Source organism: Thunnus maccoyii, chromosome 10, assembly GCF_910596095.1.
Source record: "Thunnus maccoyii chromosome 10, fThuMac1.1, whole genome shotgun sequence".
Taxonomy (NCBI): Eukaryota; Metazoa; Chordata; class Actinopteri; order Scombriformes; family Scombridae; genus Thunnus; species Thunnus maccoyii.
Genome location: NC_056542.1, coordinates 27,710,345 through 27,726,994, shown reverse-complemented (window position 1 = coordinate 27,726,994; position 16,650 = coordinate 27,710,345). Strand labels below are relative to the sequence as shown.

At 41.2% G+C, this 16,650-nt stretch overlaps 2 protein-coding genes across 3 annotated transcripts in view; both read right to left on the bottom strand.

Moving 5' to 3' along the window:
• Positions 1-222: 222 nt before the first annotated feature.
• pnisr (PNN-interacting serine/arginine-rich protein) lies at positions 223-7,956 on the bottom strand. 2 transcript variants are annotated; one of them, XM_042424868.1, is made up of 12 exons: positions 7,843-7,953; positions 7,236-7,344; positions 6,556-6,732; positions 6,002-6,240; positions 5,478-5,640; positions 4,391-4,581; positions 4,048-4,191; positions 3,841-3,940; positions 3,171-3,224; positions 2,555-2,749; positions 1,150-2,269; positions 223-581 (listed from the first exon to the last, which is right to left on the bottom strand). In XM_042424868.1, the coding sequence occupies exons 2-12, from the start codon at positions 7,321-7,323 to the stop codon at positions 548-550; spliced, it is 2,505 nt and encodes an 834-aa protein (XP_042280802.1). In that variant the 5' UTR covers positions 7,324-7,344; positions 7,843-7,953; the 3' UTR covers positions 223-547. The 2 variants fall into 2 exon arrangements, with proteins under 2 accessions (XP_042280802.1, XP_042280803.1); XM_042424869.1 differs by lacking the exons at positions 223-581; positions 1,150-2,269; positions 2,555-2,749; ... (1 more) ...; positions 3,841-3,940; positions 4,048-4,191 and having other exon boundaries at positions 4,494-4,581; positions 6,066-6,240; positions 7,843-7,956.
• Positions 7,957-13,746: 5,790 nt separating this feature from the next.
• The window catches only part of usp45 (ubiquitin specific peptidase 45), a 37,999-nt gene continuing 35,095 nt past the window's right edge, over positions 13,747-16,650 (bottom strand). Inside the window, exon 18 of the mRNA XM_042424870.1 lies at positions 13,747-15,799. Within this exon, the coding sequence (XP_042280804.1) occupies positions 15,669-15,799 (131 nt within the window). The 3' untranslated portion in view covers positions 13,747-15,668. The remainder of the gene's footprint in view (positions 15,800-16,650) is intronic.

Below are 16,650 nucleotides of genomic sequence, written 5' to 3'. Positions count from 1 at the left end.
GAGGACATTTTCAGCCATGTATCCCTCCTGACCTTCAGCTGTTTTCTCAGTCATGTAGTCCTTAACCATATCAAGTATGAGCCATTATGATCCAACAGAGCAATAGCAGTCTTCTGTCCTTTGTGATTCTATTTACTAACACATGTAACATTATGTACTTGAAGCATTAAGAAATATTATTTGCTGTTAATTGTGGTATTAAAAAAAAAGGAACCAGAGAGGTAAGACAAGGAACAAACAGTTTTATTGGACATCTTACAATAATGTTTGCAAAAAAGTGAATCCTGTTATGGTTTAAAATGATACTTGAGTTTTTAGTGTCCACCAGGTCTTATTAAGCATTGCATAATGATACAAGTGAAAATTCCTACCATTCAAAATGTCTTGTTCTTCAGTCACACTTGAAAAATAACAACATATTTACAAAGATGAAAGAAATATATGAGGGGGGTTCACCTACACAACTGCCTCTATAATGAGACAAGCCTGTTCAACTCATGGAATTTAAAATGGTAAAATGCACAGATCAGGGAGTTAACTGTGCTCCTCAGCGTCTGCTACGACGGGAGGGTGAAGCTGACCTGAAAGAGAGGCGTGGACACAAAATTAATACTGCACCAATCACATTTACCCATGTAGACTACAAAATATAGACAAGCATAAACACCCCCCCCTCCCACCAGCCACACTCCCAGAGCACAAAAAGCTAATGTTCAGCAAACTCTAGAGAAGTAAATAGTGCAGGACCATTCACTTTGGTATTACTAGGACCTTATTTACATTTTCCCCCTCTACTTTTTTTTTTTCAATGGCCAGATTCACATTTTAACAAGGCACTAAACAGAAACAGAGGCCTATGCTCTTCTTTCAAAAAGGGGGAAATATGAAAACTTCATGTAACTGTTAGAAATCCAGAAATGGCACATTTGCATTTGATGGATAAGACCGTCATGAAGCATTAAAACCCTTTATTGCACAGTTAAGCAGTTGTGACTGCATTTGACAGAAATTTTTCAAAACATTCAGTAAACAATTGTCATCATTTTCCTTTAGTTATTGAGCTATATTAAGAGGACTCCAGAGAAATCACAATGACACATACAATGAGAACATGTAATAGGAATAAAAGAGAGAAAAAACGAATACTACCTTGATCGCGACTTAGACTTGTGTTTGCGGCTTGCCTTCTTACCAGACTTGTGAGATTTTTCCGTCGACCTTGAGCGACTACGTTTGGATTTCTTAGATTTTTTTTCCTTGCTAACTTCAGGTGTAGGGGATCTACTTGATTCAGAGTCTGAGCGTCTCTTGCTAGCTTTGGCGGAGCCCTTTTTGCTGGCTTTACTATCTTGCCGGGAGTGCCTGTCGCTCTGTGAGTCAGAGTCACGCTCTTTCCTTTTCTTCAATTTGCCATTCTCCTCTGTAACTACAGAGCTGCCCTTCTCTTTTTCCTTCTCCTTTTCTTTCTCTTTGGTCTTTGGTTTTTCTTTCTTTTTATCAGACTCCTTATCCCTATCCCTATCTTTATCCTTCTTTTTCTTGTCTTTCTCATGGCTACGGCTTCTTTCTCTCCTCCTCTCTCTCTCTTTGCTGGAGGCCTTCTGCTTGTGTTTGCTGCTGCGGTTATGACTGCTGTCTCTGCGCTCCCTGCTCCTTTTCCTCTCCTTATCCTTGTCTTTCTCCTTCTCTCTGTCTCTGCTGCGACTGCGGCTGTCTCTGGCCCTGGCTCTAGCCCTGTCTCTATCTCTAGACCTGGATCTACTCCTGCGGCTCCTGCGCTCTCTGGAATCACTGCGGTCTCTCTTGTGGTGGCCTGACCGGTCTGTGCTGCTCCTCCTCCTGTCCCTGACCTTCTCACTACGATCACTGCGATGTCTGTGGGAGCTGTGGCTGCGGCTACGCCGCCGAGCCTTGTAGGATGAAGAGCGGCTACGCCTCCTCTTCCTTCGTGGGGAGGAGGATCGAGAGGAACTGCGGGAAGATGCTGTTGAAGAAGAGGAGGAGGAGGAACGACTGCTGCTGTGGCTGGAGGTAGAGCGGGAGCTGCTGCTGTGACCGTTGGCTGGGGAATCGCTGCCCCCTCTCCCTGATCGCTCCTTCCCTCTGCCCGAGTGCCTGCCCTCACTACTCTCTATCTCACTACGGGACCTACGCCTTTCTACCAAGGGCTCCACCTCCCTCTCTTTTACTTCCTGTTTGTGTAGATTCTCTGATTGGCCCTCATCATATTCCCCCCTTTCTCTGCTCAATCTTTCCTTCACCAGCTCTTCTGTAGAAACAAACAATAAAGTCTCATTTTAAAACAGGGAAACATGAGGTGCTGGTTAGACAAGAACACACACCTTTTCACATCAATTATAGCCGTTTTCTCGAGTGATGTTATGGTTTTAAACACAATTCTCAACATCCTCCTTTGTTTTACCATTATATTTATTTAGATTCAGTGTTGTAGAACTGCTGCTTTCACCAGATTCTTAGACTTTTGAGGTTTCCATGTACTCCAAAGAGATGCAGTGTGTTCCTCCTTCATGCATATACAAACTACAAGTCTTACCACGTGCAAGCAGAGCCTCTTGTGCTTGTTTTTCTTGTAGCTGCTGTATCTCCCGCTCTTTGCGGCGGAAGGCGTCCTGCTTCTCCCTGATGCGGTGGCGCAGCTCCTCCTCATCGGTGTCGGAGGATTCAGACCCGTGGACGCTGCGATCGTCCTCATCCCCACTCTCATCAGAACCATAGTCACCAAGCCCACCTGCCACAACAAAGCCCCGAGAATGTTGAGTGTTGGAAAAAGACCGACATTCTTTCTCACAATTAGGTTCCACTTGTGAAACACTCAAACTAAACCCAAGGTGAAAGGCACTTAATCCTCTATAGGTTTATATTTCAATCCAATAAGGCCCTTAAGGAGAACGTAACACATATAGCCCTTAAAAAAACTAATATAAATACTTTGTATTAAAGAGCATGCTTCTATTATTAAAAGTGAAAACTAAACCTTTATCAATCACTAAGATGCCAATTGTCTTAAATGTTAAAACGTAGGAAATATTTGGGTCGATGTGTCTTGCGATAGCAGCTTTTCCCACATTGCTAACACCCCGCCATAAATTAAAAATAAAATTAAAAATATTTTCCTTCCCTCCCCCCGTAACAGAAGAAGGGATACTCACTGAGACCAGTCAGAGAAGCCAGTGCACTTGACTGTGCCAGCTGTTTTGCAGGAGCTTTGATTCACATCAACAACAGGAACAACATGTTAAAACACATACTGCCATTTTCTCAAAGGCAAGAGAGTCGCTAGAGAAGGGGGGTCACAGATAAAGCACTATTCACAAGAGCTGCCATTGGTAACAAGAGAAAAATAAAATAACAAAAACAAAAAAAAAAAGAAAATGGAGAAAAGAGAGAGGGTTAACAAACAATCTTCTGTCACACAATCCAAGTCAAACAGTCGGACAGGAGGGAAAGAACCAATCTGTACTAATGCACAGTCACTTCAATGGAGGACCTCATTTGTATCTATAGGTGGGTGCCGGTCAGACTCAATGCTGAGACTTTATTCAGTTACAGTCATTCAGCAGACCTTCAATACCATGAACCACAGGAACAGGTTTGCAAATACTGCTCTCTCTCCTTCTGATACATTAGCAGAGAATGGTTGAAAATGCATACCATATCATACTCCCATGTCTGCTGCTCAACCACCCTTGTTTACAGGGCATACTTGAGTCTAATTTAAAAGAGACTATTATGCATATAATGGATTCTCTTCAGACTTTAACATAATGTCTTGGTGACAAGCAAAGATGATGTGTAAACTGGGAAAAAAAAAGAGCAGACCTCGAGTGGCTTTCCGGTGGGTCTCTTTGGCTACGTGCAGGATCTCTTCATTAGTGACCTCTAGAAGGATCTCTGTCAGAAGTGTTTTTGTGATGATCATCTAAAAACGAGGGAAATCCATTACTTTCATGAATTCCTATCCGACAATAGTCACATCAACTGAAACAGGCTGCATGCAGAAAAGATCATCTGATGGGTTAAACAGACCAGCTGGAATTCCTTTTCCTCTTCAGTCATTTCAGGTTCGCTGTCCTCTGCAGGAGGCGATGGACTCCGGACAGAAAATTCCTTCTTTATGGAAGTCTTTTCTTCATTGTCGTCATTGTCATCGTTCCCCTCATCATCACTGTCCTGATGCAGACAAAAGCAGAGACTGAGCTTCAATCAACAAAACAGCAAAGTGTGATTAGTGATGGCTACAGTCCTGATACATGTGCCAGGGAGAGCAGTTCAGAGCCTTGGAAGTCCTTTCATCAACAACACAACACACATAATGTCATCTGTTCAAAAGAAAACACTCTGCAGTCAAGACCGGAAATGGGTTGCTTACAAATTTACTCTTGCGGGGTATGCGAGGCCCATCACCTCCCTCATCTGTCTCGTGTTCTTTGCCATCGTCTTTTGCCATTTCTGCACGCTCCTTCTCCATTCGTTCTCGCTCCAGCTTCTTCTGCTTCTCTCTGTCCATCTTTTCAAGGCCCTCTCGGATCCATGCAGGTAGTGTGCGCCGTTTTACAGCATCTGAAGGTGAAATCCAAGATCAAGATGAGTTTTCCATCTGTTTGTTTACATTTTACATCTTTGTTTACATTAGTTTGTATGATGACTTGTTTTGATTTTTTTTTACCCTGCTGACAGTTTCAAGAGCTGCACTGTGCTTTGCGTTATATTAACTCTCTTTTTCCATATCAATTCTTAATTCAACTGTAAACATCAGTTACAGCTAGAGCTGACATGATTAATTAATCCATCAGTCGACAGACAGATAATTAATTACATTCTATATTGATAACCGTTTACATAATTTTTTTAAGCAAAGGTGCCATAAATTCACTGGTTCTGACTTCTAAAATGTTTTACATTTGCTTTTCTTAATCCACTGTATACAGTAGGTATGTTGAATATCTTTGGGTTTGGAGAGAAGAAATCAGTTTGGACTTGGACGACCAAACAATTAACAGATGCATCACTAATAAAAATAGTTATTTGCAGCCCTAGTTTCAACCAACTTTTCCGATGGTAGGATTCCAGTTTATGATCTGAAGAAGTTAAAATTTAACATGAACTTACTATCATGTTGCAATACTGTGATTTAAAGGATACAGAGTGCTTTCACGTTATGCTACTGTCTGAAGTCATGTCTTTCACACAGTGAAAACAGGGAAGGCTTAATAACTGATACATCATGGTAAAGATTTTAAACGGTACTCAATAGTAAACTGTATCTAAAAATAAACTTTTTATGTGTTGTCTAGCTGCAAGGCTATTTTACAACTTAGACAATAACATCAAAACTATTTAATTATGCACAAATATAAAGAGGCATCATCCTCTTTGAGGTACCTGTGTAGCACATAAACTGTCTAGTACATTCATGCACCTCAAGCAATTAGCCCAATAACTTAACACACACTTACCTAGTGTTGCTGGGGCCTCCTGTTTGACAGGGAGCTGGATAGGTGATCGAGGCCGGTCCCTGAAACCAGGCGGTCTGGTATCTCGTCTGTTCTGAGGAGGACCCTGCCAGTATGGGGAGTGGAAGCCTGTAGGTGTGGGAGCGAAGGATGAAGCAGCTCCATGCTGTGGAGAGACAGCACAAAATCAAAATTAAAAGTAGTTCAAAGTACAGAAGGTCCTCTGTTACTGCCACTAAGGGGCACTGACTGGGCGTGGGTGTGTTGTTGTCTTGACATTCATCCATGACTCCTGACTGGGCTAGAAAGTTTGCTTCATTTAAAAAAAGAAAACAAAAATCAGCTAATAAAATAAAACCAAACCATGCTGGATCCACAACAAGCCAACACTTTCCTCTGCACCGCATCAAGAAAGCAATGACTGATACACCTAGATGCTTGGACCCGGCACAGTTTCTATGGATTGCTCCTTCTTGTCACACTAAAACCCAAACGCTTCAACAGTTTCTACTGTAGCATCTGCATACCTGATAATCAAACTGGTTCATGGCCATGGGGGCCAAGGCGTAGCTGTCGGGCTGTGCCCCATACCCATGGCTGTTCTGGGGGTAAACCCCGTGGTGGGCTTCAGAGTTGAACTCCACGCTGTCCTGGCTGTTGCTGTCCTCGCTGGGGTTCACCACATCCATCGGTCCTGACCCTGGAGGGATCCAGGCCTGGTCAGGGGGTGGAGGAGGAGGAGGGGGCTGGCCATGCATTCCCCATTCTGTTGATGACAAAATAATTTGTAAACAAAAGCCAGAGCAGTATAAACAAAAGGAATTTCTACCTAATTAATCATGTTTTTCAGTCTCAACATCTGCTCAAGAAGGACTTGGTTCCAGGTCATTGATTTTCATTTAAGTGTGTACACATCACAGATCACATCACACCAATTCTCTTCAGTCTACTAAATGTTGATAAGTCAATACTGTATGTACCAACATCATATACACACTGTTGGAAGGAGTTTCTAGTCATTTTTAGTACTGAAAGAAAAACTGGTGTAAAGACAGGCAGAAACCCGGGGTTAACTGTGTACCTGGCTGCCACATTCTGCCAAACGCTGGGTCACCCTGGAAGGTCCCATGGTTGCTCTGGGCGACAGGTTCAAGGCCCGGGATGTCCTGGCCATTGGGCTGAATGCTCTGCTGCTCTGCTCCTGTCGACTCTTTTTGTGCTATCCACGCCTGTGCCAGGGCAGCCCAGTCCACTTGACCTGCACAAAGCCAGAAAACACACCCTCACATAAGGTATTGCAGGTGTAGTTGCAGGGCTGTTAAAGGACCAGTGTGTAGGATGTGGTGGCATCTAGCGGTGAGGTTGCAGATTGCAACCAACTAAATATCCCTCCCCTCCAATTTCAAGCATGTAGGAGAAGTGGTGGCTGCAAAACTTGCAAAAAATGTGAAAGGCCCTCTAGATCAAGTGTTCGGTTAGTCCATTCTGGGCTACTGTGCAAACATGGTAGTATAACATGGAAGACTCTGTGGAAGAGAACCAACTCCCTCTGTAGATAAAAAGGTTTCATTCTAAGGTAACAAAAACACAAAAATTCTTTTTTTCATGGGATTATACACTTATGAAAACATACTTATGGATATTATATTCCATTTCTGCCAAATAGATACCCCTAAATCGCACACAGTGGTCCTTTAAAGCTGTGGGTGGATGTGCATAGAAAAACCTGCAGGTGGTCTCCGTGGTGCATTGCTCACTGACCTGGATCTTGCTGGTGCTGGAAAGATTGCATCCATTGCTGCTGGCTCAGAGGCCACTGCGGCCAGGGTTGTCCTCCCTGATCCCACATCCCTCTCCTCTGGATTCAAACCTGAAATATGCATTTACATTTTGATTAGCACCCCGAGCATCGTTTCTGCTGACATGCCGACAGCTGCTGTGATTGAAGTACTATAATGTTACAGTCGGGTCTCACCTAATGACCAATGAAATAGTAAGCGTTAGCGCAAACTGACCGGCTAGCTGTGTGTTAGCGACTCTAGCTAACAGCTACGGACCACCTCTTTTCAGCTAATAGAGCAAATAAGAGGTGTGTTGTAGGTGGTCTTGCGTCATTACTGCCGCATGACACCGAAATAAATGTGGTGCTGGTGAAATAACCAGCCTGTAAACCCGCTGCTGGTCATGCGTTAGCGAGCTAAGGAAGCTGAACCAAGCTAACGGTAGCTAAGCTAACGTTAACAGATAGTCGCACCAATACCATAAACAGGTGAACAAATGAGACTTTACATTAAAATTTAACTCCATACTAACGGGAACGTGTGAAGGAAATTTATATCAGCGCTGTGTTTGAGCAACATAATCCCACCTTTTCCAGACAGATTCTCTCCAGCGCTGCGGCTCCAAAATGGCTGCAGTGCACTAGTGAACTAGTGAGCTGCTGCTGGAGGAAGTGTGAACTGACGCTCTGCTACTGCTGCTGCCTTCACTTCCTGTCGTAAATATAATAATTAAGGCTTTCTGTTTGGTTCTAATTATTTATACTCAATAGTAGCAACATTGTAGCCAAACACTGCCTTTAACCGCTAAAACTAACGGGGATATGGTTGCAAACATCATGAAAAGAAAAACTGAAAAGATGATAAAAGTTATTTTGAATCTGAAAAACCAATAAAAAACAAACAACAAACAAACTAACAAACAAAGTTCCCCTAAGTCTAACATACTGAATTGGGTACCCTTTCAATGAAAAAAAAAAAGTGCTGAAATGCCCTTCCAGAGAAGACCATGAGATACATTGCCCTATGAGATGCCTTTATGATGGAGTAAAACTGGCCATGATGCTTTCTGTAGGCTGACCATTAGGAAAATAAAGCACCTTTAAAAACATGTTGTAGATACTACTCACTAGTTTGCTCAGTCACACCCCCTTCAGATTGTTCTATTGTCTCTCGGTCAGTGCAGGTCACATAGCAAGCAGGGTTCAACAATAACATTTTTTTCCACTGGTCTGACTGGCCCCAACACTTTACCCAACTTTTATGACAACAAAACGTGGTAGAGAACTATCAGCATAGTTTTTTTCTGTGCATTCGACTGAGGCACTGTAAGAGGGTCCCAAGTTTAATACTTTTTTTGCAATCTCCAATTTTTTTGCTCAATTGACTGGCTCGACGTTAGTTTTTACTGGCCCCAGGCCATCAGGCCACTGTTATTGTAGAACCCTGGCAAGGATTTTTCACCATTTAAATGAGTATATGGATTAAATATTACTAAGGATGCATTACTAATGTATGTAGATGGTATTTTCTGAGTTGGTTTTATATGTAGGCCTGTCCAAAGCTCTATAACATGCTAAACAATATGCTAGATGGATAGTAGCTAGCTAGCTAGATACGTAGGGTCCTTAGCCATCTCTATACTAATATTTAGAAATCAACGTTGTGGTGTAGTAATATCTTAAGGAAATCATTAGAGTATTCTTTACTCAAGTAAGCAAAATTTATTTTTATAGTACTTTTCATAGACATCAGTCACAAAGTGCTTTTCAAGAGAATGAATGCGACATACAAAAAAGAACGAAATCATAACAGATGAGGTGATCTCCCAAGTCACTTGATTAAAAAGTGCAAAACTAAAAAACACAATAGGGAAAAACACAATCCACAATAAAATACACAGTAAAAACATCAAATACTGACTTGTTGCATACAGATTACCCAATGCCTGTCTAAACAGGGGTGTCTTTAGCTGCTTTTTAAATGAATCCACAGAGTCAGCAGACCATAACAGTGTGGGCAGAGCATTCCATAGCTTTGATGCAACGGCCTCAAGAGCTCAATCACCACAGGTCTTTAGGCGGGTGTGTAGGACAGACAACAAGTTTAGCCTGACCGTGCAAAGCTCTGTAAGTAAGAATGTAAATTTTAAACCGGATCCTATATGCAACAGGGAGCCAGTGAAGAGATTTAAATATAGGGGTAATGTGAGACTGTCTATTTGACCTGACGGCTATTAAGGGCAGAGGTACTAAGTGAGGAGCAAAGTGTGTTACAGTAGTAAATGTGAGATGAGATAAAGGCATGTATAAGCATCTCTAGTTTGGTTGTTGAAACTACAGATCCCAATTTACTATATATTTTGGAAAAAAACAAGATCTGGTCAGCTGCTTAAAATAGGTGTCAAACAACGAGGATTGATCAAATATTACCCCTACATTACACAGGTTGGAGTGGGCAGTGGAGGAAAGAGGCCCAATACTTTGCATAATACTTTCCAGGGGCAACAACCAGAACTTCTGTCTTATCAGCATTGAGCTGTAGAAAATTTTTCGCCATGCAGTCTCTAGTAGCGTTAAGACTGTTTTGGAGCCTAGATGACCTAAAAGCCTCACTAGGTTTGAATATAAAGTGGAGTTGGACATCATCCGCAAATAAATGATAAGCAATATTAAATCTAGTTATCATCCATCCCAAAGGCAGCAAATATAAAGAGAATATCAGGGGTGCCAGAACCGAACCCTGTGGGACACCACAAGACAGTGGAGAGGGATCAGACACAAAGTCACCAATAGAAATGGTGAAATTTCTGTCAATGAGATCAAATATAAACCAGTCTAATGCTATGCCTGATATGCCCACCCTCCTGTGTCTACAACCCTTTAGCTTGGATTAATTTGCACTTGTAGAGAAGGAGATTAACATTGAACATGTGGAGAAGGAAGGCCCTAAGATCTTCTGCTGTTGTCCATTGAGAGGGATGTCCAAACTGACCATAACGAGGTCACTAACATTTACAGACCTGTGGCCAAAACAATTCTCCTTTCATTTCACCAATCTTGCTTCCTTGAAAAGACTGCTTAAAACAGCTAATTCTCAACATGTTAATAGTTCCATGTTTTTACTACCGATGTGTTTGATAAACATTTAAAACGTTACCCATTCCCTGTATTATTGTACAGAGATGTTTGCAAAATAAATGTTTAAAAAGTAAATACTTTTAATACAGTGGTGTTCTTTTCTTTATATTCTGAATCACCCTATAAAATGTTCATATTAACTGGGAATGTAGCCTGTTTACCAAAACGCATTGTTGTTCTCTGCTGATGGGGCCCACTGAATGCAGGGCTGCTGCTGGCCATTTGGGTGCTGAGTAATTGCTTTGTGTTGCACTTTTTACACAGTCCCTGTGCACTCATCTCACAGCCGGCTGTACATAGAGACCAATGTTATTAGTCCAGCTCGGAGGACAATTAGGTTGTAGCTCATAGTCTAACTTACTATAGTAGAAAAGAGGTGTTGTTTGTATCTAAATAACATTTTGCTTATGAGTTATTGATCCGGGAAGTTCAAATCTGTGAATATATTTCCAACTTTATCGAGGTGCTGTTTGGTGGTCCCTCTGGTACTTGATGCCCTACGCACAGCGTGTGATGCCTGTGTACGTAGCTGCAGCACTGATTGAATGTATTAGGTGCCCTTTATATTTTTTGCCTCTGCCCCTCAGACAGTCTGAGTCTGCCACTGGCATCCAGCTAGCAGAAGTGGTGGCTGCTGAAGCTGCCATTGTTTCTCCTACACTGAACCCCACCTCTTACCAATACTACTGTCTACAATGGCTTGAACAGTGTCCTGGATGAAGCAAAGAAATAGCCAACAACCAGCACAGAACCAGAATGTGTTAGGATACCAGCTCAACCAGTTCCTCAGGCTCCTCCTGATGAGCCCTCTGCCACTGCTCCAGTCCTGATTGTGATGATTTGAGTGAGGAGCCCACCAGAGAACCAGATTCTGCTGTGGTTTTGGCTCCACCACCTCCTGTGACTCCCACTGATGAACCTCCTGTCATCACTGCAGCGCTGGATGACCTGACTGCTAGTGCTGAACCTCTTACCAATACTGTTGTCCACAATGGCTTTGAACAATAGCCTGGATGAAACGGAGGAACGACCAACACCCAGCCCAGAAACAGACTCGACTGTTTTCACTCCACCACCTCACTGCAGTGCATGAGTTGATCATCATGGGGCATCCAGTCAAGGTGAAGGTCACAAAGACAGAAACGAGTGGATTCAGTTGCATCTTCAGTTGGCTGAAAAAAAACATCTGTTGTGGCTTCCTGCCTGAAGACGACTCTGGGACAGAATGAAATTCCCTGTGTAAAAAGTATTTCAGTGCTGCCTTGCACAGTAGCCTGATTGTCTGGTTCATTGTTATTTATTGTAAAATAATAAAATTGTAACATTAAGACATAATTCAGGAATTCTGTGTTGCATACTGTATATTGTAGGCTACATATGTAATACTGCATACACAGTATAGGTTTAGTTTTTGTAAAGTGCATCTGGGGTGTATGTAAATAACGAGCACTTCTTCTTTTGGTGACAAAGCATCAGGAACAGGAATGGAAAAGAAAAGGCTTCAGAAACCAACAAACCATTTCAACACAGAATGGCAGGATCAACTGCTGATATAGATCCACAAACAATTCTTTATTCTCAATTCTTTCCTCATAGAGGACTTTAATACAATCTGTATTAAAGGATTGGTTCACTTGGTTCACAATTTTCAAGTCTGTCTTAAAACAACAGTCAGGTGCCCATATAAACACTGAAAGAGGTTTTCCTCACTGGAACACAATTCCCTCTTTGTCTTTCCTTGGACTGTTTCCCTGTTGAGCTGTGTAGGAACGACAAAAAAAATAGGGACTTTAACACTAGAAAGACTAATGTTGAGAGATATCTACTTGATTTGACTCATGTAGATGGCCAAGATTCACATCAGCTTCAGGTAAACTTCTGACTTTAGCACAGGAGGAGGACTGTGAATTTTGGCCCCCATTTTGTAATGGCCAGTATGAACAGGAGAAATGATTATGGCAAGAAAAACCTCTATTTGGGTACCTGACGTTTTAAGATAGACTTGAGAAACTGTGAACCCGTCCTTTAAGAGATGGGTGTTTATAGTATGATGCACTCACCAAACTGCTGAAGATCATTAAAGCCAAGCACTTCAGTTTATATATATAGCTTACATGTATTTGAAGGATAATACCAAAGAAAGTTGCAATTCATTAAATTACCACAAACTAACCCACTTGATAATCCAGCCAGTTATCCTCACTTTTACTTGTCAAAGCACAAACATGTCTATTGGTAGAGGGCAGCATAAGCATGTGTTGGTGTCTTTCTTGTATAATTTTCACTGGCAAATTTTTGACAACGTAACATTTTTTAAAAGCCAAATACAAAATATAAACTGCAGTCATTGATAGTCCAGTATTACAGATTTATGAGTGTGATTTCAGCCAAAAGACAGTGGCAAAATAAAGAGCTTGTGACTACAGTGTTAGGTATAGCTCTTACAGCGTGTCACCATTTTCCAAGAACATGTCTGAAATGTATTTAACACATATTCTGTTTAAGTTAAGGGTTACATGCAGGTGTTGTTCAGTACTCTGCAAAGTGCTATGTTGGTGTTAGATTGTGGCGTTGATGTGTAAGAACTGTGAAGAGCAAAGCCTAAGGCATGTGTAGTGTGTGTAGCATGAACAAATGTGTTTACAGTGTTGTGCATTAATGCAGGCTATGTGTGGTGGGGTGTCAAGCTAGGTGAGACTGACAGTGGCAATGGCTGTGCATGGTGAGAGCATCCAAATTTAACCTCCACTGCTGGTAGAAAGGTAAATAGTGAGTAGCATTGCAGCACCACCTTATCAGTTTCTTACAACTGTCTCACACAGGGGGGAGGGTGCCTTTCATTAACTGGGATTAAATCACATCTAATGCTTCAGCAGCATGTCCCCGAGCCAAAAGCCACCCCCCTGCCATTTTAAAAATAGACAAATACATTTCAGAAAAGATTTGCTCTTTTGTTGGTGGCGGCTTGACAACCTGTTTTAATGTTCCAGCAGCACGACTCGGATGTCACAGCATGTGGGAACAAGAGGACGCGCGAGGCGATGTTTTTGGACGTTGCCCTTTTCCTGATTCCACACCCACCTCCTCTTCACCAGCTCGCGACATGTTCTGAAGCAGTGCTGCTTTGCACCCGTCAGAGCGGATCACTGGCGAGGATGGGTTGAATATGGCACCATGGGATACACAGTGACAGCCGAGAGCGATGCTCGACAACATCTCGCTTAGAGTAAAAACAGGATGACATCAACTCCAAAGCCAAAACAACAAAACCTTTTCCATCGTGATCTCTCTTCTACTATTGCTGATGAACAAGAGGGGCTAAAACATAAAGAGAGAGACGATTCTTGTAGAATATTCACTTCATAAATTAGATTTATTTTGTTTTTGATACAGTATGTAGTTATACTCATTCCAAATGTTCATCATCAATCATTTTGTAATTAAATATGTTTTTTCTGGAAACAAAAATCTGTCCCGAGGAAAAACCCTGCAAGCCTGAAGCACCATGATTGTATTGTTTTTAGTATATACAATTACATATACTCATTATTTTTGCTTACAGTAAGTTATACTGTACATAAATATGCCACGCATTTCCCTCTTTGCATTCAACTCTGCATATGTTTTTCTTCTCACCATGCACAGGTTTCTTAACCTTAAGCATAAGAAAACAATAAACCTCTTTATTCTAACACACATCTTAAACCCTTTCCCTCCTACTGATTTGGCAAATGTCCAACAAGCAAGAAAAATGAAAATGTTTTCATCTAAAATGTTTTCATAGAAAAAGATGAACAGCTCATTTAACACAGACATTTCAAGAATAGGCAATACATTCATTATAACATAACCCCATGCACAAGACAGCAAAGATGTTTTTTCTAGTAGGGCTTAGAGCCTTTGAGTTTTTCTATTTCTATTTTTTTTTGCTGAACCTTACTGATGGTATTAGTGTTTAAGAAGTCCGTCTGTTGCAGCGCTAACTCTTTGCTGAACATCTTAATGGGTTTGTGTGTGCGCCTAAACAGTTACAGTTGAGCTGAAATACAATGAAGGCAGACAAGGTGCTTTGTTGATCTGATGAATGTAGGTTGAGTAGTTTGTTTGTGCAACAACACTCGAAACCATACTGATGACCTGAACAAATGTAAAAGAAACTCCTTGTGTGTTTGGTTTTGATTTTCTGCTATGACCTGCAGTTGCAAAACCTGTCTTTGGCAAATGTAACATACTGATAGTCTTACATTTATACATTCTGATGTAAAAAAAAAAAAAGAAGAACAATCCGTTTTACCAATGTAGGCTGTAAAATAACTGTGTTGTGCTACTACTTAAAGGTGCTATATGTAGCAATTCAAACCAGTATGTCAATATTATTATTATCATAAATAAATATGGCCAAAGCTCAGACAATAACTAACCACTGGTATTATTAGTGATCAAGATTCTCATATGTAACCACATTTCCCGTAAACCTCGTCATAAAGGACGCCAGATTTGTCCTCATCCTCAGCATCATTCTCTTTACGGAAGAGGACAAAAATGTCAGAATTCATTTTTCCATTGGTGTTTCTCACATCTATCATCTGTCATTGCCAGAAGCAATCAAGGAGATTTCTCACCAAATCTGAGCCAGGGCCACAAAATGTACAATCTTTAGTGTAGAGCACTGACAGAGGAGCCAATCTTCTTCATGATGTTTGTGCGTGTTTATGTTAATTATATACTAACTACACTACTGACTCAACCTGTATGTGGCAATCATTTACTGATGTGAAAATGATACACATAGCACCTTAAAATTACATTCTCCTGTCTGTCTCTCACTCACTCACTCATTCACTCATTCTCTCATACATTTGTATGTGCAGTGTGCGCACACACACAATTGACATCAACTTTTCAGTTTCAGAATGTGACAGAGATAGACGACAAAGTTAGAACAGCTCAGGTTCAATAACACTCTTCTCCTGACCTCTTATTACAGGGTAGGATTTTTAAAATAGGAAACATGAATGAAAACTGGGACTATATCAAAGCAGAAAATAATTACCTTCTGATGTATTTTTTATATATATATATATATCTAAGATTTAGAAGTGCCAGTTTTAGATTGAAAATGACACAATGGTCATTCCTCTCATGTAAGAAAAGTGAGTGTATAGTCTTTCCCTTTTCTTCTCTCCTCCACAGATACAGTAAGAGGATTTGTACAGGCTGTACCAAAAACAATACAAAGCAAAACAGATATCTAGTATAAAATACTTCCGGTCACATTACAGCATTTCCTCATAGAAGAGCAGGTATGCCTGAGAGTTGAGTACCCTTGACTCTGGTACCGTCTGAACGGTGGTATCACTGATATAGACCCACTGGCCCTGGGAGCTGCTGCTGGCATCCCTTGCACCTGAAACACACACACACACATAGACAGTGTTAATATTGTGGAGCACAGAGGTTAATTTGATAAAGCAGCAACTTTTTGTGTCATGTTTGTGGTTGGGATGTCATAAACAACTAAATCAAAAAAGGAAAAAACTAAGAAGAAAACTATCCTATGTTTGGGGTTTTTTTGCAGCCATCCTCTGGTGGCTTGGTTTTAGTAGTATTTCTGTCAAATAAGTGAATAATCATGTTCAGTGCCCAAATGTGTTGTCATAACACGACTTCACAACAACAAAGCTAAAGTCATGTTACAAAGTCTACGGTGAGGAAAATGGACTTAGGCTAACTAGCATGACACATTTGATAAAACTCTACTGATCTGCAAGCAGCAAAGCTACGTGGTGAACATGGCAGCCTGGTTATGTTTTAAAATAGGGGAGCAAACTTGGAAAGATACATAATTGTTGTTGTTGTTGTTGTTGGTGGTGGTGGTGGGGGGGTGTCTGGGGGTCCACTCCCAGAAAACAAATTTCCTGCATTTCTACACCACCTAACCTCTTGGATTAAGTCACAAAACAACCACCTGCACTAGTCTAGATTAGTTAGATTGAGGGTGCTATAAACCAAGAATGCATCAAGAACAGTATATAAATGGGTGGATCAGGATACATTATGTAGCCTAAAATGGTAGTAGGCTGCAGGCTACTAGGCCATCTTCAAGGTCAAACAAGGACAAACAATTTATATAAATGAAATAGCCTGACAAAACATCACAATATGATTTGGATAATTAAACCTGGTGAAACAATGTTGAACCTGAGGGTTGTTATTCTCATTATTCACAAGGCATCTTCAAAGTCTGACAATTCCAAC

What these genes read in the sequence shown, in the direction of transcription:
- pnisr (XM_042424868.1), bottom strand. Translation starts at nt 7,323, where the DNA reads ATGTGGGATCAGGGAGGACAACCCTGGCCGCAGTGGCCTCTGAGCCAG. An exon ending in GGAGGCCCCAGCAACACTAG is followed by an intron (nt 4,582 to 5,477) that starts GTAAGTGTGTGT and finishes TTTCACCTTCAG; the next exon opens with ATGCTGTAAAACGGCGCACA. An exon ending in TACCCCGCAAGAGTAAATTT is followed by an intron (nt 4,192 to 4,390) that starts GTAAGCAACCCA and finishes TGTCTGCATCAG; the next exon opens with GACAGTGATGATGAGGGGAA.